The sequence below is a fragment of the Crocodylus siamensis genome, chromosome 3, assembly GCF_052110815.1.
Source record: "Crocodylus siamensis isolate JL-2025a chromosome 3, ASM5211081v1, whole genome shotgun sequence".
Lineage (NCBI taxonomy): Eukaryota > Metazoa > Chordata > Crocodylia > Crocodylidae > Crocodylus > Crocodylus siamensis.
Window position 1 is genome coordinate 164,737,352 of NC_143397.1, and position 25,640 is coordinate 164,762,991.

At 43.2% G+C, this 25,640-nt stretch overlaps 1 protein-coding gene across 2 annotated transcripts in view; it reads left to right on the plus strand.

Annotated features, from left to right (window-relative positions):
* SPIRE1 (spire type actin nucleation factor 1) overlaps positions 1-25,640 on the plus strand; it is a 186,314-nt gene that overhangs the window by 113,867 nt on the left and 46,807 nt on the right. For both annotated transcript variants that reach the window (XM_090039639.1, XM_090039640.1), the window contains exons 5-6: positions 18,235-18,318; positions 20,491-20,655. In XM_090039639.1, coding sequence (XP_089895765.1) covers positions 18,235-18,318; positions 20,491-20,655 — 249 coding nt within the window. The remainder of the gene's footprint in view (positions 1-18,234; positions 18,319-20,490; positions 20,656-25,640) is intronic.

Sequence of the window (25,640 nt, forward strand, 5' to 3'; positions counted from 1 at the left end):
ATATTTCTGTTCTGGTCTATATATACACCTGCATCTAGTGCAGGGCTCAATCTGCTCCATCACACCTGCACCTCCCTCACTTCAGATTCCCAATCCCTCTACCGCGAGGGTAAGCATAGACACAGCACAGTATAGGGGAGTGCTGCAGAAGGGATGGGTGGCAAGATACAGCTCTGTGCGACCAATTCCCTCATCCTGGATCAACCCTCAATGGGCCATAGGTTGCTAACCCTTTCATTACATGCAAGTCCTCTTGCCTGCACTGAATATTTTTGTGGACCATTTTAGCAAAGGGTTCCTGAAGGATCATGAGTGTGAAACTAGAGTTAGGCCTATTGAAAGTCTCTGAGTTAAAGTTAATGGGAAGAGCATAAGGGTGATGTTGTAGTGGATGCCTGCTCTAGACCACCAGATGAGGAGGAAGTGGTGGATGAGGCTTTCTTCAAACAGCTAGCAGAAGTTTCCCAGTCACATGCCCTGGTTCTCATTGGGGACTTCAATCACTCTGACATCTGCTGGGAGGGCAATACAGCAGTGCACAGGCAATCCAGGAAGTTTTTGGAGAGTGCTGGGGACAACTTCCTGGTATAAATGCTGGAGCGGCCAGCTAGAGGCCATGCTCTTCTTGACCTGCTGCTCACAAATGGAAGAATTGGTGGGGAATGTAGTATTGGATGGCAGCTTGGGCAGCAGTGACCACAAGATGATTGAGTTAAGGATCCTGAGGAGCAGAATAAGGACCCTGGACTTAAAAAAAAACAAAGAAACAAAAAAATGCAGACTTTGACTCACTCGGAACTCGTGGGCAGGATCCCCTGGGAAGCCAGTCTGAGAGGAAGAGTAGACCGGGAGAGCTGACTGTACTTTAAAGAAGCCTTACTGAGACTGCAGGAACAAACCATCCTGATGTGCAGGGAGACTGGCAAGTATGGCAGAAGACCAGCTTGGTTTAGCAGGGAGCTATTCAGTAAACTAAGTCACAAGAAAGTAAGCTTATGAAAGTAGAAACTTGGACAGATAGATAGGAAAGAGTATAAGAGTGTTGCTTGGATGCAGTCAGGAAGGCCAAAGCGCAATTGGAATTGCAGCTAGCAGGGGATGTGAAGGGTAACAAGAAGGGTTTCTGCAAGTATGTTGGTGGCAAGAGGAGAATCAGGGAAAGTGTGGGTCCTTTCCTGAATGGGGGAGGCAACCTTGTGACAGAGGATACAGAAAAGGCTGAAGTGCTCAATGCCGCCTTCGCCTCAGTCTTCACAGGCAAAGCCAGCTCCCAGGGTACAGCACCAGGCACCCCCCAGTATGCTCTTTTGGCTGGGTGGGGCTCTCTGCTTCACAGTAGGGCTGGTCCCTCCCCTCTGCTCCCTGATCGCAGCTCTGGCAGAGACTGTAGGCAGCTACCCCCACCCTTCACCACTCCCTGCTAAGCAGGAATTTCCCCCTCCCTTCTGCCTTCCTGAGAGGTGTCTGTGTATTAGCTAGCAGACCACATGCTGGCTATGGTCCATTCTGTGACAGATAGGATAAAGGAAGAATCAGCAAGTAACTGGTAATGTCCCTCTGTTTTCTTAATGGGGTGATAAACAATGAGTTCGTGGTGATAAACACTGTGTTATCAATTCCCTGCTGGGCTAATCAGAGGGCTTGTTGGAGCCTGGCCACACCCCTCTTATTTTAGCAATGTGGAAGGGAAGGGAGGGCTGCTCTAGCACCCCCACGCCCAGCTTCTAGCCTGAGCCACTCCAGGCATGTAACAGCATAAAATGGTGAGGGGGCTGGGAGACATGACTTATGAGGAAAGACTAAGGGAACTGGGTTTATTTAGTCTAGAGAAGGGGAGACTGGATTTAATAGCAGTCTTTAACTACTTGCGGGGTGGTTTGAAACAGGATGGAGCTAAACTGTTCTCAGTGATGGCAGATGACAGAACAAGGAGCAACAGTCTCAAACTGCAGCAAGGGAAGTTTAGTTTGGATATTAGGAAAAATGTTCTGACTAGAAGGGTAGTAAAGCACTGGAACAGGTTACCTAGAGATGTGGTGGAAGCTCCATCCTTGGAAGTTTTTAAGATGTGGGTAGACAAAGCTTTGGCTGGGATGATCTAATCAGGAATGGTCCTGCTTTGGGCAGGGTGTTGAGCTAGATGACTTCCTGGGGTCCCTTTCAACACTAATATTCTATGATTCTAAGGGTGATTCTTGAAGAAAAGTATAATCAATGGACTATCTGTTGCAGTATAGTTCTTGTTGAGACCCATACCTGAGATGTTGTAGATTATTCATCTTCCCTCAATGGAGTAGTATCTTGAGGTACTATTAGTTTCTATTACTACCTTAAATTTTGATTAGTTGTGATGACACTTCATCTAAAGAAGTTGAATATTCTTGAACCATATTGTTCGTATGTTCTTAAAAGGGTTGTTGAGACAGTAGTGCTCAACTTTTTTTGGCTAATGGCTAATGGGTTGTCTCCTAAAACCTTAATTTCATTGTACAGTAGAATCTTTTTGGCAAGCTTGGTAAATTATTCCTATTTTTTGCTATTTTTTTATTTGGGTCATTTTGTTGGCCTCACTGCCCATCTCCTTTTGCTACTCATGCCTCTCCTTTCAGGTGCTTTTAGGAGAAATAATGCCTGTCTGGTTCACAATTGGGGCCAGCACCTTCTGCTTTTTGGCCTCAAGATGGGCTAGGACTTTCTATAACTCCCTTGCCTGTTGCTCTGGCTCATAGGGCTGTTAGAGAAAGAGAGATGAGACACTTGCTGTTTTTCTTCAACCTGAGCAGTGGAGCTTTGTCTTAAATGCATAAGAAATTCGCATAGAGGAGGTAGTCATCCTTTTTTCACTACCCGCTGAAAATGCACCAGTCATGTCTGTTCCTATGAAATAAAAACTAATTACCTGCTTTATTAAGATAAAATTACTTTTCTTAATGACATACAAAACAGATGTGCTATAATTAAAATGTGCTTAGAAGTAACAATTCAGGCGACCTAATTGTTTTCAAGATCAAAAGTTATAGGATTTCCTTTGTATGAATTGGACCAAAGACAATTGCAGGTCTGAGGAAAAGAATGCATCAGATAAAGCAAACATTCCTTTTTTAGGGGCTAGGAGCAGCTGTTCATTTTGTAATAGAATATTTTTTATGCAACTATAGGAATATAAAAATTGCAATACTGTATCAGACCTGAGATGCATGTAATCCAGCATCCTGACCCTGCAGTGGTGTGCATGGCACGGGCTCTCCCCCTTAGCCCGGAGCGCTATTATATGGGTCTCCCAGGCCACTGGGTGCCAAGCTGGGTGTGCACTGCTCACTTTTGCCCTCCTAGCAGTGGTGCAGCACAGCCTTGTGTACCAGGTACAGGGCGCTATCCCTACAGCTTCCCTGTTATTGCTGCTGCCAGTATCAGAGAGGGCCACCTTGGCCATATTGGTAGGCGCTGCCCACAGCACCAAACTGCAGTCAGCTGCCCAGTGACCAGATGGTGGTAGTGGTGGCAGGGAAACTGTAGGGGTAGCACCCCATGCTTGGTGCCTGGTACACAGGGGCCGTGCTGTGCCGCTGTGTAGGGGAAGAGTGAGCAGTGTGTGCCTGGTGGCCTGGGGGAATGCAGGTAATAGCACTTGGGGCTGAGAGGGTGAGCCCATTCCATGTGCACTGTTTCAGGGGCCAAGGCTGGCCTGGGTGCTGCTCTCCAGTAGGTAGAAGGGGCTGCCAGGCAGGAGCTGCTCCCCCAGCTACATGTTCAGCTCAGCTCTGTCCCAGGCTAGCATGGATACCCTTGAGTCCCTTCTCCACCCCCTCCCCACAGCCTAGGTAGCTCTGTTCAGCAAGGTTCATGTCCAGGATGAAGCCACTGCTGCCGTGATCCGTCTGTGTGTGTTCCCACCTGGGCTTGGGGCCGTTTCGTTCCTCTCCCTCCCCACAATCTGGCCTTTGCTCCTGAGCTGCCCCAAGTGAAACCCTGGCCCCAGCATCACGGAAGGCACAGGTGGGATCGCCCCCTGGCTGGAAAGGGATTTCTGGGGGTCCTGGGCCATGCTAAGCCACAAGCAGGGGGAAAAGCAGACCCTGGCTGGGATCCCTGCAAGTCAGGGTAGGAGTTTAAACCCCTCCTCAGTTATACTCAGCCTGCTGGGTCCTGGCTATACCTCGCTTCAGCTCAGCTTCCCTCCAGCCTGAAGAAAAGGGAGGGCTCACTCTAGGACCTGCCCCCCGCAGCTTCTAGCCTGAGCCACTGCAGACATGTGGCTGTATTTCCAGAATCAAGAGTGAATATCTATTCACTTGCTTGTCTGGTTAATCTACGCAGGTTACAGTAATCTGCAAAGATTGAATCAATTAAGGCCTGGACTTTTTGAATGTCTGTACTTAGCCTGAGTGTCCAGCCAGGTTATGAATTTTTGTTTCCAAGGTTGCCTCTTAAGGGTGTTACATAGATTTCCCTCGAGTACAAGGATAGTGAGGTCAAAGAGGGACTGGATGTTCAGTGAAAAATATGTTCCTATTGGTGTATGTGAAAAAATATAAAGAACCAAATAATGCTGAAGCCCCCCTTGCTCTGGACCAAATCCAGCGGCTCTACAAGCTGAATCTGGCCCAGATGCCGTAAATTGTCAACCCCTGCTTTAGCTTGTTTGCAAGGCTTACCTAGTAAGCGATTGCTATGGTTGCTGATAACCGTCTGCTGCTTTCTTTTCTCTTTAACAAGATGTAATCTAATATTAGCAACACTGGTAAGAACTTTGTAATCAAACTGTCATTTTTTTATGAACAGCATGAAACAATCAGCTATTTTGCTTATATAAACTTAGATTCAAAGACTAACATTTTTTGTGCACATCACCAATCTACAAAATAAATGTAAAGATACATACTTAGGATCAAACAGTATTTTTGCACTGTATTCATTAATGTAGTTTAAAAAATATTCTAGAATATTGTTAAGGTTATGTTCCGGAAATGTGAAGATTTTGCCAAGTATTTATTCACTTAAATACCTGCTATGAGTTATGGTATCACAGCCAATAATATCCACCGAGCAGCTAATTTTGGAGCCTGTCAGTATATTGTTGTTGTGATCAGTGAGTGGTCATAAATGGACAACAAAGGACTTAATCTGCTTTCTCCCTCCACACAAATGCAAAGTACCTGCTAGCTACAAAAAGCAAGTATCGAATTTGGCATTCAAATCCCTATAGAAGTACCAAAACCAGAGAGATGTTTTAAGGACTGATTCAGTGAACCTTACTCTTATGGGTAACTCACTTAAATTAAATGGGGTAATCTCAAGGGAGTAGTTGCTGCAGTCGTAGGCCCACGCAATTTAAATCTGGTAGTTAGGTAGGTAAAATCTATTGTTACTATTGGGAAGCAGCCTGTTTTATGAATTACATGTTACATCTGATTCCAGATGTACAAGATGACGTATTTTATGTTCCTCAGTTATCAGGGTCAGAATCACTTCCATGCTTAATAGAGTATCTAGCAATAAAAAACAGAAACTGGAAATGCTGATATTTTACAGTTTTGAATGACTGAAAGATGTAGGCAGGATCTAGTCCTGTTTATGCAGAGCTGCTTGAACTTGTAAATTTTAGGGACCATTTTGTTTGAGTTTTTGGTGTTATGCAGACAAGTACATTGCATAATTTTCCATCTGTCGCGGAGCAAAGGAAAAGATATTTTCAAAAAGTAGCTGGTTACTTTAAACAGTGCAAAAATATAAAGAAATCCATGCATTTATTTATACAAATCAATAGGGAACGGTGTGACAGACCACTGATATAAAAAGTGTCAAGTGCTTTAATGGTTATAAAATAAAGCTATTGAAATGCTTAATGTTCAGATTTCCTACAAATGTACAAATGCATCAAGACCATTCTGTAACATATTAATGAAATCTATGGTGGGGTTTGAGGTCTTAGGGTTAGCCAAAAGCAACCTTTTAAGATTTTTTTTCCCTTCTAAAATTAAACTTAACTAAGCTATGTACTTATCAAAGCAAAAATAGGCTTCCTCTAGCTATTTGTTTGTTGTCCCTTGGGTAAGTATAAATGGTACCACAGATGAAGTTGTTCATACAGATTTTGGATTTCAATTAAGTTTTGATAAATGCTCCATTTTAGTGCAAGTGTTTTGGTTTGCTTTATTCACTACTGAAATGGATTCCAAACCTCACTTATGTTGGCTGATGATTATGGAGGAAGGTGATACATTTTAATTCAGTCTGCAGGACTTGGCAGAAATGTCGATAACAATTGACTTATTCACTGCTCAGCAGTACCTAGTATACAGAGAAGAGTATAACTGGTATTATTATGGATAATTTTTTTATTTGTGTATCTTGCTAAATTGCAGTATTTTCTAAATTTCTACCAGGCAAACTCTGTATCAGTAGTGCCTAATCTTCTGGCCATGCCTGCCGGGTGAGTGGTGTGGGGTCCATCCCTGCACCAGCCTGATCCCCAGCATGCCACCCCAATTCAGCCATTCAGCACCCTGATCCTGGGTGCCTCGACCTGGCATGCAGGGCCACATTATACAGCCTACAGTGTTCCCTAGGCTAGGGACAGACATTCAAAAAGCTGGAGCCTGAATTCAATCTTTGCAGGTTAGCCTAACCTGCTTAGATTGAACCAATTTACAAGTGAATAGACATTCACAAAATCCAGGCACATGCCTGCAGTAGCCTAAGTGCACCTTTGGCTGCAGAAAAGGTGTGCTGGAGGAGCGTGTGGCCAGCCCAGGCAGTAGCTTGGAGTACACTGGCCAGGGAGGGTTTTAATTCCCCCTTCCCTGTCCCACTGGCATTGATTCAATCGAGGATCTGTCTGGCACTCCCTGCTGCAGCGGTGAGGCCAGGGTATGGCCAAACACTGGCTGGCATGGCCCTAGGGACAGAGGGGGCAGGGATGGGGTTATTCCCTTCTCTACCCCTAGTGTCCATGGGGGACTGCAGCCAGGGTGTGCCCACCCCAACTGCTGCCACCACTCATTCTCTGCATGGGGCAAGTGGTGGGATAAGCCCCCTCCTGCACCCTCCTCCAGATGCTGGAGGGAGGGGGGAATAACCCCCCTCCCTGCCCCCTCACCTAAGGAGCCCTGCTGGCTGGCCTGTGGCCAGTCCCCCAACCCTACTGCTGGAGATGTGAGGGGGCAGCAGACCCTGCCTGGTGTCTAGGAAGCATAAGCCTCTTCCCAGCATGGTGTGGGCAGGGGGTGCGGCAAGTGGTGGTCGGAGCTGCCACAGACTGCACAGGGCAGGTGGCAGTACTGGGGTTCAGAGGGGGCCATAGCTCCCCAAGCCCTCCTAGCACTGCCACTGCTTGCAGCAGTTTGCAACAGCTCTCCCCACCCCTCAGCGTGGCCCCCCCCCCGCGCGCGCACAAAATGCAGGTATGTGCCTGCTGTTTCGCTTCCCCGCTGAGAAGAGGGGGAATAACTCTGCCCCCTGCCTAAGGGGGCTGTGCTGGCAGGCCTCTGGCCTTGCCCTTGCTGCTGGAGCAGTGAGGTGGGAGCGACCCTGACTGGGGCTGCAGTCCCTGTCACAGTGTCCCAAACAAGAAGCCTCTTCCCAGTAGTGGGGCCTCACTGTAGGCAAGGGGGCTGTGCTATGGGGTGGGGAGAGCTGCTGCGGACTGCGTGGTGCAAGTGGCAGCCTTGCCAGGGAGGCTTGGGCTATGGCCCACTCCAAGGCCCGGTGCCGCTGCCCGCCCTGGCCAGTCTGCGGTAGCTCTGATTCCCCGCTTGCGGCCCCTCCGCTGGGAAGAGGCTTGCACTCCCTGGACACCAGAACAGGGGTTAATGCTCCATCAGCGCCCTGCAGCAGAACTCACCTGGGTGATTCCACTATTGCAGGTGCGCTCCAACACCCCACTCCTCCCGCCTCCCCAGTCCAGCTCATGGCTGCCCCTGCAGTACTCTCCATGGAGCTGAGCTCTGCTTGCTTCTGCCCAGAGCATCCCATGCCATGCTCCTGCCTGCTTGGCCCCATGTGAAGCACCACAGGGGCAGCCATGGGCTGGATACAAACAATTGGTGGACTGGATCCAGCCTGTGGTCTGTATTTTGCCCACCCTCTGTACTAAGTCATAATATACCCATCACCATGGAAGCTGCCGGCTTAATTCATAAAGGTTTCATCCATTTTGAAGTATGATAGTCCTTGGACTGCTGTTTCTCTCTTTGTCTCTCTTGCTATCTCACAAAGATGCTTTGGTATTGTGGTGGTTGCCTTCTGACTTAAAATCAGACTGCTTTATAGCTCTCTTAATGATTGTGGTCACAGATCACAATGCTGTGGAGGTTCTGGGAATAGGCATCTGAGAACTATCTGCCATAATTTAGGTCTCCAGAGCTGTTTGTGATGTGTCAGGGTTTGAAAAGCAGCCCAGATTTAGGAAACCATAAGGGAAAGCTACTATAACGGTTCGTGCTACCGTCCTCAGCTGGGATTTAAAGACTCAAAATCTCACCTGGGAGTTGAAGCAGTTTTAGTCTTGCAGAGCAGGATCAGAATCCTGGTGTCAAAGTGCTCTTTTTAATCTGTCTCTCAGACAGACTCCTTTGTGATGGGATTGTAGTTGCTTTTGACCTTTATAAAGCATTCAGTCTGGGACAGTAATCCCGTCTGGAGGTGGAGACTGTTGTGGTTAGATCAGCATTCAAAAGGAAAAGGCTAAATGAAGAGTAAAGACAACTTTTTGTCATTGTTATTTCAGTGTCCTGAGTCTGTGTATAATGTTGGTCGCTAACAGAGATGCTCATTATCTAATGAAAAAGCATGTACTTCATGACTTGGCATCTGAAGAGCTGAACAATGTGTTTGTGTTGGGATGTCATATACAACATAGACTAACATTATACAAGAAGGTAACTGCTGGACCTAGATATTGCCTCTCTTCTTTCTCTTCATATATTCATGTGAGAACTGCTGAAAATATGGCTGTTGAGGTGGGAAGAGGAGTGTGGCTATCACAGAAGGTAGCTCAGCTGTGGTGGAGTAATGGGTTGGGCTTCACCACAGTGTTTCTACTTGGTATTCTTTGGTCTAACAACCCTGTGACATAATGGCTCACCTACATTTGTACTTCCCCAAGTAAAATCTTCCCCACTTATCTTATTAGGGAAAGACTCCTCAAGTGGGAGATCTTTGTTGACAGTGGTCTTTGAGTTACTCGTAGCTTTTGCGCCTTCTGATTTTATAGCTATAAAGATAACCAGGTTGGACTCTCTTAGTGACCTGGAATATTCAGCATTTATGTCAGACTTGCGTCCTTTGAGCATAAGCCAGTCCAGGAAACCATATATTAAGCAATGGAAAACTTTATGGTTGCTGACAGATGATTGCTGCAGGTCTCATTCACTGTTCAAAGTAAAGGTTAAGCAGCTGGACTTGTTAACTTGAAAAATGCATGCATGTCTTCTATTGTTGAAAAGAGTAGTAGTGTGTGACTGTTTTCAGTCCCTTCATTAAAGTTAGTTTTTACTTGGTTAGGAAGAACAGGAAGAAAGAAGACCTATGACAATTTTATAATATCGCTGGCCATACCCAAATGTTCATAGCTTAGGACAGTGATTCTCAACCAAGGTGCCACTGAGTGCCATGCAACATTAGCATGCTAGGTGTGCAAACATGGTTGACAAGATGAACCTACAGATTTCAAATATGAATTCCTAGTGTTAAAACCATTCTGGTGTGCTGTGGTCTTTCTGAGTTCTTTGAAGCAAAATAATTGCTCTGTTAGTTTTGTGTAGTGAAAAAACAAGTGAAAACGTAGATAGAGCTGGCATTTTCTAAGAGATGCCTTGCATCTAAAAATATTGAGAGCCTCTAGATTAGGAGAATACAAGGCATTTACAGTTCTCAAAGACTGGCTCTAAAATGAGTCAGCACTTTGCAACTGTTGTAGAAAAGGAGAAATACTCAGATTTAAACACTGGATGTGGTGGCAGAAGTAAGAGTAAATGAGACTTCTTTTTCTCCTTTTTCTTTGGGGAAAAATTACTGCTTTTTAAAGGGGGACTTGGAATGTAGGAGGGTGTTCACTAGGGAAGAGATTAGACTATCATGTTTATTTACTGTAAAACTTGAACAAAATTTCAACATAGGTGTAAAAATTACTGTTTAATGAGCCTGCTGTTTTGTTTCTCTTGTTAATGATTTAATGTTCTAATTTAGATCTCTGATTTATACATCAGTTAAAAAATAATTTTGAAAATAACTTCTCAAAGGACTTAAATCTTGACTGCACCTGCTATGTGGAGTTCTAGGGTATGGCTTAACACAGATGAGAACAGTAAGGGGATGGATCTCTGCTCATACTTTGTTCTCGGGCCTGCCTGCTACTAGGGTTCTCATCCCAGGAATATTCAACACAGGTCTCGTGTCCAGTAATCCAGCTTTACATTGTTTTTAGAGAGAGGGTAAAATGAACTCAGTGGCTGTATCCAGACAAGCACAGCCAATCGATTCCCCAGGGACAAAAAGCCTTGTGCTGCTGCTATTTGTCCCTGGGGAACCCCTCTGCCATGCACCTTCTGGCATGTGGTAGGGTACCCCAGGTGGGGTAGAGGAGGCTGGGGCCAGCAACTGTCCTGGCCACAGCAACCTTACTAGGGGTTGTGGAGGCCAGGGGAGCTTTAGCCATGGCACTCGTGCAGCTTGGAGTCTGGCTAGCAGCTGGAGTGTGGCTCTGCATGGAGCTGATTGTGTGCTGCAGGCACATGCACTGCAGCCATGTGTGCCACCCTGGGTTTTTTCCGTGTGGATTTTTTTAACCCCAGGATCTCCCAGGGTCAAAAAACCCCCTGTGCTGCAAGATAGTAGCATGGGAAATACCTGAATGTGAGGTATGTGGTGCTGCAGACAGGTCTGCGACACCACATACTACACAGCCGCACTCTCAAAGAATATGATTAATTTTTTCTCTTGAGGACCAGTGCAAGGGATGTTTCAGGGAGACATGGCTAGCATAATAGAGACATTTTGGAAAATGGTGAAATAAGGACATATATTCAGTTGTCATAGAAATTCAGTAGATCAGAGGAACTATTTTGGCATGTGGGAGTTGGGGAGAGTATAAAAATGAGATATTTGGTGAACAAAAACACAGTCCTTTACCCTGGCACTGAATGTATATTGCTTTTATTCTTCGTTATTTACTTGAAGATTTCATTCTGTAAGAATATTTTCATATACAGTAGAATTTAAAAGAATTTATTTGAGCATTAAATGGCTGTCTAGCTGTTTAAGATCTGCAGTAGTTTAAGACTCACTAACTGCCATGCTCTTGTCCCTCAAAACAGCTTATGAATAAGATAAACTAATGCACTAAGCTCAGAAATTGTAGCTAACATAATTAATAATATCTGAAATATTATAAATTAGACGCTAAACAGGGAGGCAGCGGAATGATGCCTTGCTGTTCTAACTGTTAACTTTAAAAGAAAATTTAATTTCTCATGAGAGCATCTTGTAAATGTCGTGACCCTAATGCTGGTGCACCCTTGACCTGCGAGCCTGGGTTGGCACAACCAGCTTGGCGTGAGGAGGGGGATTTATAACCGGACAGTTGGGTGATAATGGTGAGCAGGAGTCAGATGATTTAAGCACAGTGTATTGGTTACACAGAAATTTTATTTTACTTACGCTACTGATGTGATGCAGTGTAGGCAGAGGAGTTGATTTATTCAGTTACAGCATGCAGATATCATGTTACCCAGCATTAACAGGGTGGGTAATAGACTTGATTCTGAGCAATTCACATAAGCCGTTGCAGTCTTCAGATTACCGAGAGCTCTTGATAAGAAAGATAACGACAGAGATAGGGAGAGAGACAAGCCGGCAAGACGGGGATATGCCAGAAGGATACGTAGGCGGAGAGATAATATTTGTTGTGCACAATCTATTCTTCTTGAGTGTATATGCAGTTCTCTTTTTTGGGCAGAAGTTCTTTCAAAGTTATACTTGGCAAAGGTGACCAATTACTATACGCCAGGCATGAATAATTAACAAGTTGGCACTTACCCTCTCTTTGTTTGCTCAGGTTTCAGAAAAAGGGGGGAGTTATTTTTACTTGGGTGGTACTGGTCCTGTTTGATCACAGGATGGGGCGCATAGTATATTATTTAATTTTACAACTTCACTAAAGTAGTTTCATTTTTATCTGGTCACCATGGGTACCGATATCTTTTTTTGACATCACGGTACCAAGCTGCAATTTGTTCAAGGTTAGTGTCTCTCTCTCGTGTGGGAACTCAAGTGATTTGAAATGAGGCACAGACAGGGGTCAGGGCAACACTGTTAATACAGAGGGATAAATTACAATTACAGAGTTTGTTGTGTTAGCCTCTGACCTTTTGCCATCTGACCTTTTGCCATCGCATCTGAAATCAAAGACTTTGATCTCTGAAACTAAGTAAAAGCAAATAAGTAGCTCTGGAAGTAGTTCAGTGGAGTAGTAAACCTGCATGACTGAGGCAAACTGAATTTGAACCATTGAGTATAATCACAGTGTCTGAGTAAATGAAGCATCCAGATGTCTCCTAAATGTAAAATCTACCTAAACCATCCATTGCTTAAAAATTCCATCCAGCTTTCCAGACTTTTACATTGCCTTATGTGGCTTGAAAGATGCCTGGGATTTCTAACTGATGACCATTATTTATGGGCCAAATGTGGTGTAAAGAGTGGTGCTGTACAAGTCTGCTAGGAGGGTGACACACAGCAGTGCAGAGACAGTCCATCAAATTTTTCATTGTTTTGGGGACAGTTTGGTCCAAATAGATGAAAAAAAGAACAAATGGGAGAGAAGCCTTCTTCATTTGTTGCTTACTAATATAGTGGATTTGGTTGAGAATCAGAAGGTAAAAGGCACCTTCATTCATGAAATGATAAGAGTTCATGCTGCTAAGGAATGAAGGAAAAGAAGCAGCTGAATGTAACCATTGGATTAAAAAAAAGCAGACATTCACCAGCTGAAAAACCAAGTGACCAAACTGGCCGGAGCAGGCACCACATGTGGCGCAGCCCCAGGTGGGTGCCATATGCGGTGTGGTCCTGAACTGGCCACTCTGGGACCACACACTGCATGGCATCTACTCTGGCCACTCTGGGATCATGCTCCACACAGCCCCTATTCCAGCAGCTCTGGGGCCATGCTGTATTTGGTAGGGCTGTGCGAGGCTTCAGACAGAGCTTTGGATCCGAAGAAGCTTCGGATGCTTTGGGGTCCGAAGCAGCACATCCGTGTCGCAGCGCTGCCTCGTTCGGCTTCCTGAAGCGTTTGGGAGCCACCTCGGAGATCTGGCCATAGGCTATAATCGGGAAACAATAAAGTATCTGTAACTTTGTTGTTTTATGTCTGATTTGGATGGCATTTTCAGGGATGGTAGACTCTGAAGAGAGGATGAAGCCTGCCAAGTTTCAAGAAGATTGGTGTTGGGGTTTGGGGGGAACAGCAACCCAAATCCTTGAAAGCAAAACTCATGTCATGTCTAGGCCTTGCAACATAGTTGGGTGAAAACTGCAGGGATGGTAGCTCTTACTGAGGCCACAAAGTCTGCCAAGTCACAAGAAGATTGGTGTAGGGGCTTGGGGGGAACTGCCCCTCGAGCTGCGGACAAGCAGCTGCCCCAAGACAGAGACAGTCTTGGCATGAGTTTCGTCTGTCAGCAGCTAGGGGTGCAGGGCCCCAGAACCCCTGCACTGATCTCCTTGACAGCTGGCAGGTGTCACAGCAGGGGCCACCATCCCTGCAGCTGTCACTCCGCTGTGCCTTAACACACTCAGGGTCACCCATAGCATGAGTTTTGCTTGTCCGCAGCTTGAGATGCAGTTCCCCTCCAAACCCCTGCATCTATCTCCTTGAAACTTGGCAGGCTTTGTGGCCTCAGTCAGAGCTACCACCCTGACAGTTTTGACCCCCCTGTGTTGTAACACACAGCTGTGACATGAATTTGGCTTTCAGGAATTTGGGGTACAGTTCCTCCCAAACCCCTGCACTGATCTTCTTGAAACTTGGCAGGTTTTGTGCTCTCAGCAGAGGCTACCATCCCTGCAGGTTTCATCCAAATCGGACAAAAAGCAACAAAGTTATAGATATTTAATTGATTTCCCCATTATACCCTATGGCCTGATCTCCAAGGCAGCTTTGGAGCTGCTTCGGCCAGATCGAGGTGGAAACCCGGTCTGGAGCTCTGGATCGGATCATGGCCATCCAAAGCGGCAGGATCCGAAGTCGGATCGGATCAGTGCTGACTTGCATAGGCCTAGTGTTTGGCGCCTACTCTGGCTACTTTAGGACACACTCTGCATCCGTCATGGAGCAGATGAACACTGGAGTGGGCACTGTGTGCAGCAGGATCCTGGAGTAGCTGGAGCAGGCACCATATGCAGATCCATCCAGCGCATCCCACATGACACTTGTGGGTCTACTTGAGACCCTTGGGCAGCACCACAAGCTGGATGATGGGGCTCCAGGGGCAGTATCTTTGAGATCCCTGCATTAAAGGAAGCACTAAAGTGTGATATGCTGGTTTAATTACATAGCTGTAAAGCAGTGGTTTGCTGCCTGTGGTCTGCAGACCCCTGGGGGTCTGCAGATTATATCAAAGGGGTCTGCAAAAAATGTCAATTGATATGAAAAGTATGTGAATACCCACGCTTACAATTCAAAGGGGTCCACACCTTCATTTGAAATTTCTAAAGGGGTCCACATTTCTATTCAACATTTTTTAGGGGTTCACAAACTAAAAAGGTTGAAAACCACTGCTCTAAAGGGAAGGTGAATATTTCTTGTGCTTCATAAATTAAAACTTGTCCAGATTTGTAAGTGATTGATTTAATCTCCTAATGTAAACTCCAGAGGTTTAGTTAGCAAAAATTTTAGCTAGTCATGTTTTTGAAGTGTGCATGAGTAATCAGTTGGGAAAATATAAATTAAACCCTTCTAAAGTGCGGTTCTGTTCTTAAAGTGTCTGCAGTAATGTCCAGTGGGATTCCTTGTTTGTGTCCCAGTGTTCCATTTCAAAAGCACTCTGTTTAAAAGTAAGAAAGGATATTTTGTATGTGATGTGTGCATGAGATGATTACTACTAATGCTCAGTCCACTTAATTAAAAATATATAGAATATATTTATTTTTTAAATGTGAAAGGAACCTGAAGAACTTACTCTTCAAGGTACTGTACCATTCACAGATCCAATTTTAATCAAAGTCTGTAAATTTAAACTACTATTGAGTATCTTTAATCTGTGTTGAGAAAAACACTTTTTAAAATGTTTTAAAATTTGTCTTTTAAGCTTGATATTTTGTTACAATTAAAATACATGAACTTTGCAAACAACCATTATCAAATCTTATAACTTGTATTATCTTTAAAAGATCTGTTTGTAGTTGATTGTTTTCTTGTCATTATCTGTGTTTATTTAATTTCAATTAAAAGATGGTAACTATGTATTATAAAAGCTACTTTTATACTGATGCAGTACAGTTTTACCAAAGGCTGATTATGTGTAGACTGAACATCAGCAAAGCATTTGATACCGTGCCGCATAAGAAACTATTAGCATGTTTGAGGAATATGAGGAGCACTAGAAAAAATGTTAAGGTGGAAAAGGAACTGGCTCAAATGGGGATGGTGTTGAATATTGCTGAAAGGGGAAGTATCAGGCTGGTGGGAGGTTACTGGTAGAATTGATTGAAGAGCTATTTTGGGTTTGTTTTTATTGAATATTTTAATTAATGACATTTGCACCAAAAGTAGGATGTGTTGAGGATATTTGCTGATGACACCAAGTTAGCAGAGAGAGTCAGTACAGAGGAGGATTGTGTTGTACAAAAGAACTGAATGACCTTGAACTGGTATAATGGGAATCAGATGAATTTCAATAGTACAAAGGAAAAAGTTTTATGTACTTAAGGATTAAGTAACAAGAACTTCTGCTACAATCTGGGAATTCATTAGACTTAGAAGTTGTTGGCAGTCCCTTAGAGTTGAGGATGATTTCCCTCAGGCTTGATGGACCCTCAGGTGACTGAAGAGCCGGATTCTGGATACACACATTCTTTGGCAATGGGGGCATGTTGCACAAGGGAGTGGGATTTGCAGCCCTGGGTTGGTCTCCTTTTCTTTCCTCTGCCACTGTTGTTCCACCTCAGTATCGAGTCTTTGGGCCTTAAAGTGGTGCGCACCATAGTGGACCAGGTAGTGCCCCACTGAACAGTCAGTAGCTTGCTTCTCCCTGTCATTGATGTCGATGCCTCCGTGCTTGAGGACGACATTGAATGTGTCTTTGTACCGTTTTCTTTGGCCGCCCTTTGAGCGTTGGCCAGCGGGGAGCTGGAAAAAGAGGATCCTGGTGAGGGAGGCGGTTCTCGGACATCCAGATGCAGTGGCCATCCATCAGAGTTGATTTCTCAAGAGCAAGGCTTCAATGCTGGTGGACGTGGCTTCATGGAGGATGCTTGCACTAGTCCAGCTCTCCTCCCATTTGACCCTGTGGCATCAGTAGACAGTCCAGATTTCACTGCAGTAGAGGAGGGTGATCATCATATTAACCAGTTTCCAAATAGCCGAAACCAGTTTAAGATGAACCTGGTTGGATATAGTGTCTGCCTTAACTGATTTAAGTTAAATCAGTTTACTGAATTTCTGTCCCAAATCCCTTCTAGATTCAAGTTAACTCACAGTCCCCCAGCATCCCAGGATGCTTTGCACCTCCCTCAAAAACCCAGCCTTGTAGGAGGGGTGGGCTAGCCTCAGCCCAAGTTGCCTACTCCAGCCAAGCAGGGAGGCGTGTTCTCGGACCCCCTAGCTTCTGGCATGGGCCGCTGCAGGCATGTGGCTGCATTTCTGGAATCAAAAGTGAATGTCTGTTTACTTCCATATCAATTCATTCTTTACAGTTTAGACAAACCTTTGAAGATTGAATCGATTCAGCCTTGAGCTTTTTGACTGTCTGTACTTAGCTGAAAATGCAAATGCAATCCGAGGATGTATATCAGTGGAGGCATTGACAGTAAAGATGAGGAAATATTAATGCCATTATACAAAGCATGGGGATTCATCTAGGAAAAGAGCTGCAAAAGGATGAGAAGAGACATTCAGAACTTATCTTGTGAGATGAGAACTTGGTTTCTTTGTGGTGTTGCCTGCAAGGACCTGTTTGGTATGTAAACCCACAACCCAGCGCGACGGGGAACAGACATCTGCATGGAGGGCAGCAGCCCTCTCCCTGGATGAACCACCCACGGCCCCATCCTGTTCCCTGCTGGGGCCCTGCAGCCCCTAGACCCAAGCCCTGCCTAGCTGGGCAGTAGGCCTGTGCAAAGCTTGCAGCCTGTTTGAAACAGGTTTGGCCGAAACAAACCAGGACAATGATCCAAAACACTGAAGCGAATCACTGATCTCCAAAATGGCCGAATCCAAAACTGAATCGAAACACAGCCGTTTTGCACAGCCCTACTCTTTTTATACATTAGAAGCATTTATATTAAACTCATGTCATTGCCTGTACATTATTAGTCACGTTTGGTGCCATGCACCTTACATTTTTCTGGTTAATGAGCTTATTTAATTGCAGCATTCTTGATGAGAAGTCCAAATATTCTGATGCAGTCTGGTGCTTTCACAGAAATGTAGACTTACAGGTCTTGATGCTTATTGCTCATTGCCTGTCTTACAACCTACAGTTTGTTTTAGGCAAAACAAGCTGAGAATGCATATAATGACTGTCAACAAATCCATTGGGTGGTTAAATACCAGAGAGGGAGTAAAGGTACTTAAGTTAAAGATGACAGTGGCACAAGAATAGATGGCTATAACTTGGCTTTGAATAACTTTAGACTGGGAAGTTGAAAACAGTTTCTAACAACAATGAAAGCAATAGAGTTCTGAAAGAGCCTTCCCCATCCCCAGACAACAGGATCAAGAAGAAACCTAATTATTTTTACAGTGGGGCTTGATTGGTTTATGCAGGGAATTATATGTTGTAGTCACCTTCAATAAAAGGACATTTTCATTGGAAAAAAAAAATTTCGTGTTGCTAATGCCTGTAAACACTGAAAGCATTTCTTTGAATATTCACCATAAAACTTATGCAAAGATGAGCAGACTCTAAACAAAGCTCATTGTAACAAGCAGAAGCCTGTGAAAATCTTATCTACTTTGCTTCAGTACATCACTGTTATACAGCTTGTTCACAAGTTTATTTTAATTCACAGAATCTGAAGAAGATTCAGGAGATGGACAAAGAAAGGAGTGATGAATCCAGCACAGACCTTGATGAGTTGAAAAATGCTGATTGGGTAAGTCTGTAGCTGAGTAATCATAAATTTTCAGAATTTTTAGTGTTTTATTTTCCCATGTTAAAAAAGTATTGGTGTTTTTAAATTGCTTATTTAACATCAGTTACATTATGTAAAAGTCAGTATATGCAGTGTTTTGGTTCTGTTATAAGAATTTGTTACAAATTCTTCTTCTGTAGTCTCTCACAGTCAGTCTAGGATGATTCTGATCTATGGGTCCAAAGATAGCCAATGAGATTGAACCAGGGTATAATTCTGTTATAAATTACAGAAATGGTGGAAAACAACTGATATCCCATACTCGCATTAGTAGCAGGGAAAATAACTTGCATGTAAATGTTTTTTCTCTTTTCTGGTTGAAATTCAGTACGTCTCAGCGAAGTTTTCATGAAGGAACTTGCAATTAAAAAGTTCAAAATGTAATCAAAGGCTGTATTGACAATACATCATAGCAGCACAGATGCAGAGAAGTTAGACTCAGTTCTACCCCGCACCTCACCCCACCCTGCTCCCTGCGAAATGGATAAGAAGAATTTGTGGAAGCTGTTCAAGGGCATGGGTGACCCAAGGAACAAAATACAATTGAATAGGAGAAATTTCTTAGTGGTTAAAGAAGTCTCCCAATACTTCTACCTGCTGAAAATTTGCTAAAAATTTCTGAATAATAATTTTGGGCCAAGGAATAACAATGAGTAGTTGTTTCTTAATTAGTTCATTGTTTGTTGTATCTGCCTATTACCACCAGTATGCTCAAACTTTACAGATGCTTACGTATGTATGAAGTCAAGGTTCCCTTTAAGCTTTGCTATCTAAGATACTGATCCTCATGGACATGTTAAACTTTTATTATATTACACTGCATGTGCTAAAATACAAACTACATAGGGTGCTGACAGATGCGGGGGAGGTGGGGGATGGGTTGGGGGGTGGAGGGTGGAAACCAGTGCTTTACCGGAAGAGGCATTGCATCAGTTTGACCCAGCTCACCCAGGATTTGTATAGCTTGTGCTTCAGTGGGACTTTTTTGGCATTTTAATCTAATAGTTTATTAAATAAGCTATTAGATAAAAGCACCAAAAAGCCCTGCTAAAGCGTGTGAGTTATAAAAACGCTGGGCTAGCAGGGTCAAACTGATGCGATACTTCTTCTGGGCACATGCTGAAAGAAAAGTGCCATTTTGGTTTTTTTCCCACATTTGTAAGCACCCATAGTGTTTTGGTGCTAAAGCCAGTTATGTGAACTCCATGGGGAAGACGCAACAAAATGATAACATGCTGTGCAGATTCCTTATGTAGCTCTGTCATTATATGTTCCTCATTATATGTCATATCCCTGCTATTCCAGTTTTGCCCATCTCTTGAGCTGAGAGCAAGTCATGCTGAGTTAGAAAGTGATTTTGTAAAATCCATGAGGAACCAAAGGCAGACAAGGTTCTTTGGGTAAATCTAATATCTTTATTAGACCAGATCAAATAGTTGGGGAAAAAAAAATTGTTAGCAAGCTTATGTGCTTAAAAACCTTTGTCAGGGTTAAACCCAAAAGCTTGCTAAGAAAAAAATTTCCAACTTTTTGAATTGGTCTAATAGAAGATATCAGATTTACCCAAAGAACCATGTCTGCTTATGTCCTTAGACCAACATGGCTACAACCTACCTCCCTGTAATGAGGAACCAAAATAACTCACAGCTTTTGTTTTCTCTTCTAATTTAAGATACAATGTGCACATGAATCCAGTATGACTTTGAATTTAAGACAACCCCCCAAAACTAGATTCTATATATGGAAATTAAAAATATATATTCATAATTTGCCCCCCCCCACTCCAGCACACCTTCTCACCTCAGCTGCAGTTGGGGAAGCAGCAGCAGGGAAGCAAGTAGTGTTGGCAGGCAGGCGATGGTGGGGCAGGTAGTCTGAGCTCAGCCTGGGGCTGCTGTCACTGCCACTGCCAGGCTGAAGCTGCAGCTGAGGCTAGGAACAGGCTGCAGAGCAAAGTCAGTGTATCGGACTGCAACCGTGAGCCCAAGCTGGGGTTGAAGTCAGTCAATTTTATGTAATGGGTTTAAAGATATTCAGATGTGGGGAGTCAGCATTTTTTAGGTTAAACTGTCTTTGTACTCAGGAGTAATGAATGCAGACATTTATAACAATATTTGTTTCCTGTGTCTTCAGGCTCGTTTTTGGGTACAGGTGATGCGAGATTTGCGGAATGGTGTAAAACTTAAAAAGGTTCAAGAGCGTCAGTACAACCCTCTCCCAATAGAATATCAGCTCACGCCCTACGAGATGCTGATGGATGATATTAGATCTAAGCGCTACACCTTAAGGAAGGTTATGGTAAGTTACAACAGTTGGCACCCTGGCTATGTGCCCCCTGCCTCCCCAAGCTGCATGTCACATCGTGTGAGGCCCCTTGTCCCCTCTGTTGTGGGCGCACCCTGCTACAGTGCACCATGTTTCCCTCCCTCCCCCTTTTGGACTGCAACCTGTGCCACACCACTCTCTTTGCAGCACGCTGGGTCTCTGCCATGGGCAGATCTAGACTTTTGAAAAGGGGGTGCAGGTGGTGAGATTCATCATCACATGTAAAAACACTTTTCTTTTTTACTCCAGTTAAAAATGAACCTAGAAACCTTACTGATATGCTAGGGGCCTAGGGCTGTATTATTCAGTTTAAGATTAAAATAAAAAAACAAAGATAACTTCACTGGAATTGGTTAAAAACAGTCTGCAGGGCTGTGAAATGGGAGCTTCATTACCAGAATCACCTAATAGACAGCAGAATTTCAGAACAAAGGTTAGCTTGATTGGTGGAAAAACAAGACTATTAAAAAAGTGAGGGTCATTAAAACCCCTGGATTGAAGAGTTTAGACGTAATTGACTCCCTCAGCACCGCCTGACTAGAAATGCTGCTGCCACTTCCAGAGAGTTAGTTTTAAACTTTGGGTGGAACATAATCAAACAGGGCTGCAGGTGCACCAGTGCACTCCCTTGGGTCCACCTCTGGCCTCTGCCCTCCAAGCAGGAGTTCCCTCAGGGTAGCTATGAAAGCTGGAGGAGTGCAGGAGAGCCCTGAGATTTCTGTAGTAGTAGAAGAAGAGCAATGGCGGGAGCAGCATCCAGAAAAAGAGCCTGGGGACCATAGGTTGATCCCTTGGGGGCCAGATGCAGCCCATAGGTCACCTTTTGGACACCGCAGAGTTAGAGCAGTATTAATATAAACATGAAAGGTCCCTCTTGGCTTATCTTCAATTTTTAGAATTGGCCTCCATTCTAGTTTAAACTGTATCCTAAAGTTTGAAAATGATTCTAGAGCAAATAATTAACCTAGTAAATGCTATACACTGCATTTTCATGTGACAAGAACTGAAAAATTGCAGCAGACAGGGAACCTAAATTTTATATCCTTAAACAAATTGATTTTATACTGTCTTCCTAGTGACACCAAACATGTTCTGCCATTCTTCACTACTGAGTAGAAATTCTTGTAGGCTCTTCATGGTGGGGACACATTACTCTCAGATCATAACATAATTTTGGAAAGTTAAATGTGTTCATTTGAAGATGTTAGGCCATGATACTTTGAAAACTCTAGTGCTAATGAAGTGCTGTAGGAGGACATTTCCTAAAGAAGAAAACCTGAAGTGTTTGCATATACATCACATGCTGGACTTACTGGAGCAGCAGGGGCCCATTTATGTTTCATATATTAATAATGTATGGGATTTTATTATTTTCCCTTGAAATCTTCACCTGTAAAAGCCTCATAAATTCTGATTTGGGCACAATTATGTTAGTGCAGCCTAGTGCTTCTATGACGTCCAAGAACAAGTTGAGTCTTGAAGGCAGGCTTCAAATGTCAGTGGTTTACTTGTGGAATATTTATCTACATCGTAAAGGTACAGATTAGGAAACTGTATGGTCTGCGGCAGGAGTGAACAACCTGTGGCACATATGCCACAAGTGATACAGACCACATCTGTATGTGGCATGCAGCAGGTCAGAGATGGGACAGGCAGCATGGTGGCAGATGGGGAAGGAAACAGAAAGCAGAGCAACAGATCAGGCATGGAGTAGAGGGCAGGAAGCAGAAGGGAGAGCAAGGCAGGATTGGAGTAGCACTTGGGGGGTATAAAAGCCTAGTTTGGGGCATGCCTGCCAGAAAGGTTGGTGTGGCAAGGCACCTTTGAGTGCTCACTTGCAGCAGGACACCTGTGGTGCCTGCCACTCAAAGGGCCTGAGTAGCAAATGGATACTGTATCAAGGAAAAACATTTGCGAACTTGAAGGAAGCTAGCACAAATCTTAAGGCAAAACAAATACAAGGTAGTGTATTTGAAGTAGTTGAAGTGCTTCTACTCTGCTACAAATCTATTTTTTTCCTTTTGATGATTGGGATGGAATCCTATGCTTCGAGCAGATAAGCAGTGCATTATTAGAAGACTAAAGATTTTTAGGGAAAAAAAACTAGAAGGAAAAGAATCTGAGCACCCAAACATTCAAGTAAATTAACATGTTTCCTTAAGAATAGAAATAGTTCATTACAAGTGAACTGAAAGGCTTTGTGCCTGTCAGGAGCAGAATTTAAGTCATCAGATCTAAGTTTTTCTTACAGCAGATGCTGTTGCTCAAAGTACATAGTGGTAGGGCCAAAGTAAGTGCATAAATAGACAAATAACATCCTTATCTTTCCTGAACTTATTGATTGAGGCCTGTATTAGGTGTTAAAATCTCATCCACTGCAAAATAAAACCTTGTGGGCCTTGACTTTTGGACATAATAGATGTATTATTGAGTGCTGTAGTTTTGTTTGAATGGGTATCCTCAGCTTCTACCAAATTAGCTTCAACTTCACCTTCTGTTAAACTAATTCTGTTTCTTCTCAAGAGTTTTTCTTTATTACATGCCTTCAAGGCCTGCTATGTTTGTTCCTCCTAGCATCCAAACCTGTCTGCCTGCAAACCTCCAGTTCTATCCTGCTGCTTTCAGCTGTGAAATACTAGGCAGGTTGTCTAAAGTGATCTTTGGGCGCACACACCTAAACATAAATTAGGATTAGAATCTGCTGCAGATATAAAATCTGTGGTACTATTTGACTGTCTGACTATGGTTTGCTAGTATCTTCATAATGAAAAAATAACTAGGTTATTACTGCATGTTTCCTCTGAGAATTTTGTTTTATTGCTGAGTATGCCTTAAGATATTCACAAAGTTGTACAATAATAAAGATACAATTTAATATGGAATAAAATTTACTAAAGCCTGCCAGGTTCACACATCAGCACAAGCTCACTTAGTTCTCATCAGTACAGCATCTTTTAGAAGGCTGTCATGGATCATACCTAAATATATATCATCCCATCAGAAGACTGTTATAATTATTATATAAAAGGAGAAGGAAAGATTAAAAACCCCAAATCTGAACTGAAAAGCAGCCAGGGGAAGAAAAATTATTTTTCTTCCTGTCAGACAAAACAGATACTTGGCAGAATTGTTAACAAAGCAGGTGTAAGAGTTATCAGCATTAATGGGTACCTATCAAAGTCAACATTAATAATTATAACAGAATGTTACCTAAATCTTACAATTATGTGAAAAGCCATTATAAAGTAAATTACTTTCATTTATGTAAAATGATTACTTTTGGGGGGTTCATAATATAACACCTTAGCAAAATAAAAGTATTATTGGCCTGAGTGCCTCCAGAAGGAATTTTGAAAACAGAACAGAAGATTTAATTTACAGTTTATTTAGAAATGTTTTTGGTGCTCCAGATTGTAAGGCAAGGTGGGGTAATAATTACTAATAACTGCAGTTTTCTGTTTTTCATTGATCTTTAATAGTATAAGAATTCCAGCTATTTTAAAGGTAAAGGTCAAAACTACTAAAGCTGAGTTCTATAGAATTGTGGCTACTTCTCCACTTTTATTATAAGTAAGTGCTATAGCTAAGCAATATTTCCTTCAGTAAATAGCTGAACTTTCTTGTATGTAATTAACCTGTTTAGCCACAAATTAGATTTATGAAACTTGATGGTGATGGACTGAATGCAAGTGCAGGCAGCCATTTTTAATTACTTTTTAATTTTACTCTGTTTTTACTGTGTGACTGTTTAAATTTCTGGTGGATCTTATGACTTCAGTAGGTTACTAATTTTACCTGTTTAACAGCAACAGTTTATACAGAAGTTTGTACAAAGTTATTCTTTGGACTTTATTTTAGAAACTTTTCCCCCCAAAATAAGCATTTGGGATAAATTCAAAAGTTCTTTAGGGCACTCTGAGTAAACATTAGCATAGGGCAATGCAACTGGTAGCCTGGGGGCTGCATGCAGCCCCTGAGGAGTTACCATGCTAACATACAGGCTCCCAGTCTGCTTTGGCAGCTGCTGCCTCCAAAGCCTCCAAGCTCCTTCTCCATTCCTCAGCTTTTTACTGCTACTGCTGCTAACTATGTCAGTCACCTTGACACAGGTTTCCTTTGTGACCTTGAGGAATTCTTTGAATGCATCTTTGGCTTCAGTTTTTCCAGCTGTGAAATAGTTGGGCTTTTAACCCTTATTGATGGGACAGTGGTAGCTTGTTATTCAGTTCAGTGTGTAGGGTACTTGGAGTTCCTTGGATGGAAAGTGCTATTGAAATGCAAAGTTTTCTATTTTATATTGGTATATTAAGATATGACCACTTGGGACTGGATTAAGACCCTCAGCTTACCATGCAGTTGTCTGATATTAATTTTGTATTGCTCCTGCCTTTGACAGCTCTTGAAAAGTAGCCTGGAGATGAGAGATTTCTTATCTTATTTTCAACTGTGAAAACTATGAAGCTTTCTGAAAACTGTCAATTTTTTTTTTAAGTGGAAAATATACTTAATTGCTTTAAAAATAATACTCTCCATCTCATAAAGTGTCATACTCCCTTCTAATTGAATCGTTTATTTTCATGTCTTGATTATTTACATTTATTATCAAAGTCTATCTTTTATCTGCAAGCTCAGTTTAATCTTCAAAGCATTTTTTTAAAGTAGTCAGGTGACTTTAAACATTGACAAATTTAGAGTGGAGCAATTTTAAAGTAATACCATCACTTTTTGCTGAGATTTGGAGACATGGGGGACATCTTCAGTTTCCCACTAGAGTGATGGAAGTACCATGTGAAAGCACAGAGCTAGCCTGGCTCACCCCACAGGTGCATGACTCCTGCCTTAAGTGCCATGATCCCCACATGATGCCACAGAGTCAGTCCAGTTTGGTTCAGAAGCATGCAGCAGTGAGCCACGCTGGCTCCATGCCATGTGCAGCCCCTGGGACTCACCTAGAGCCA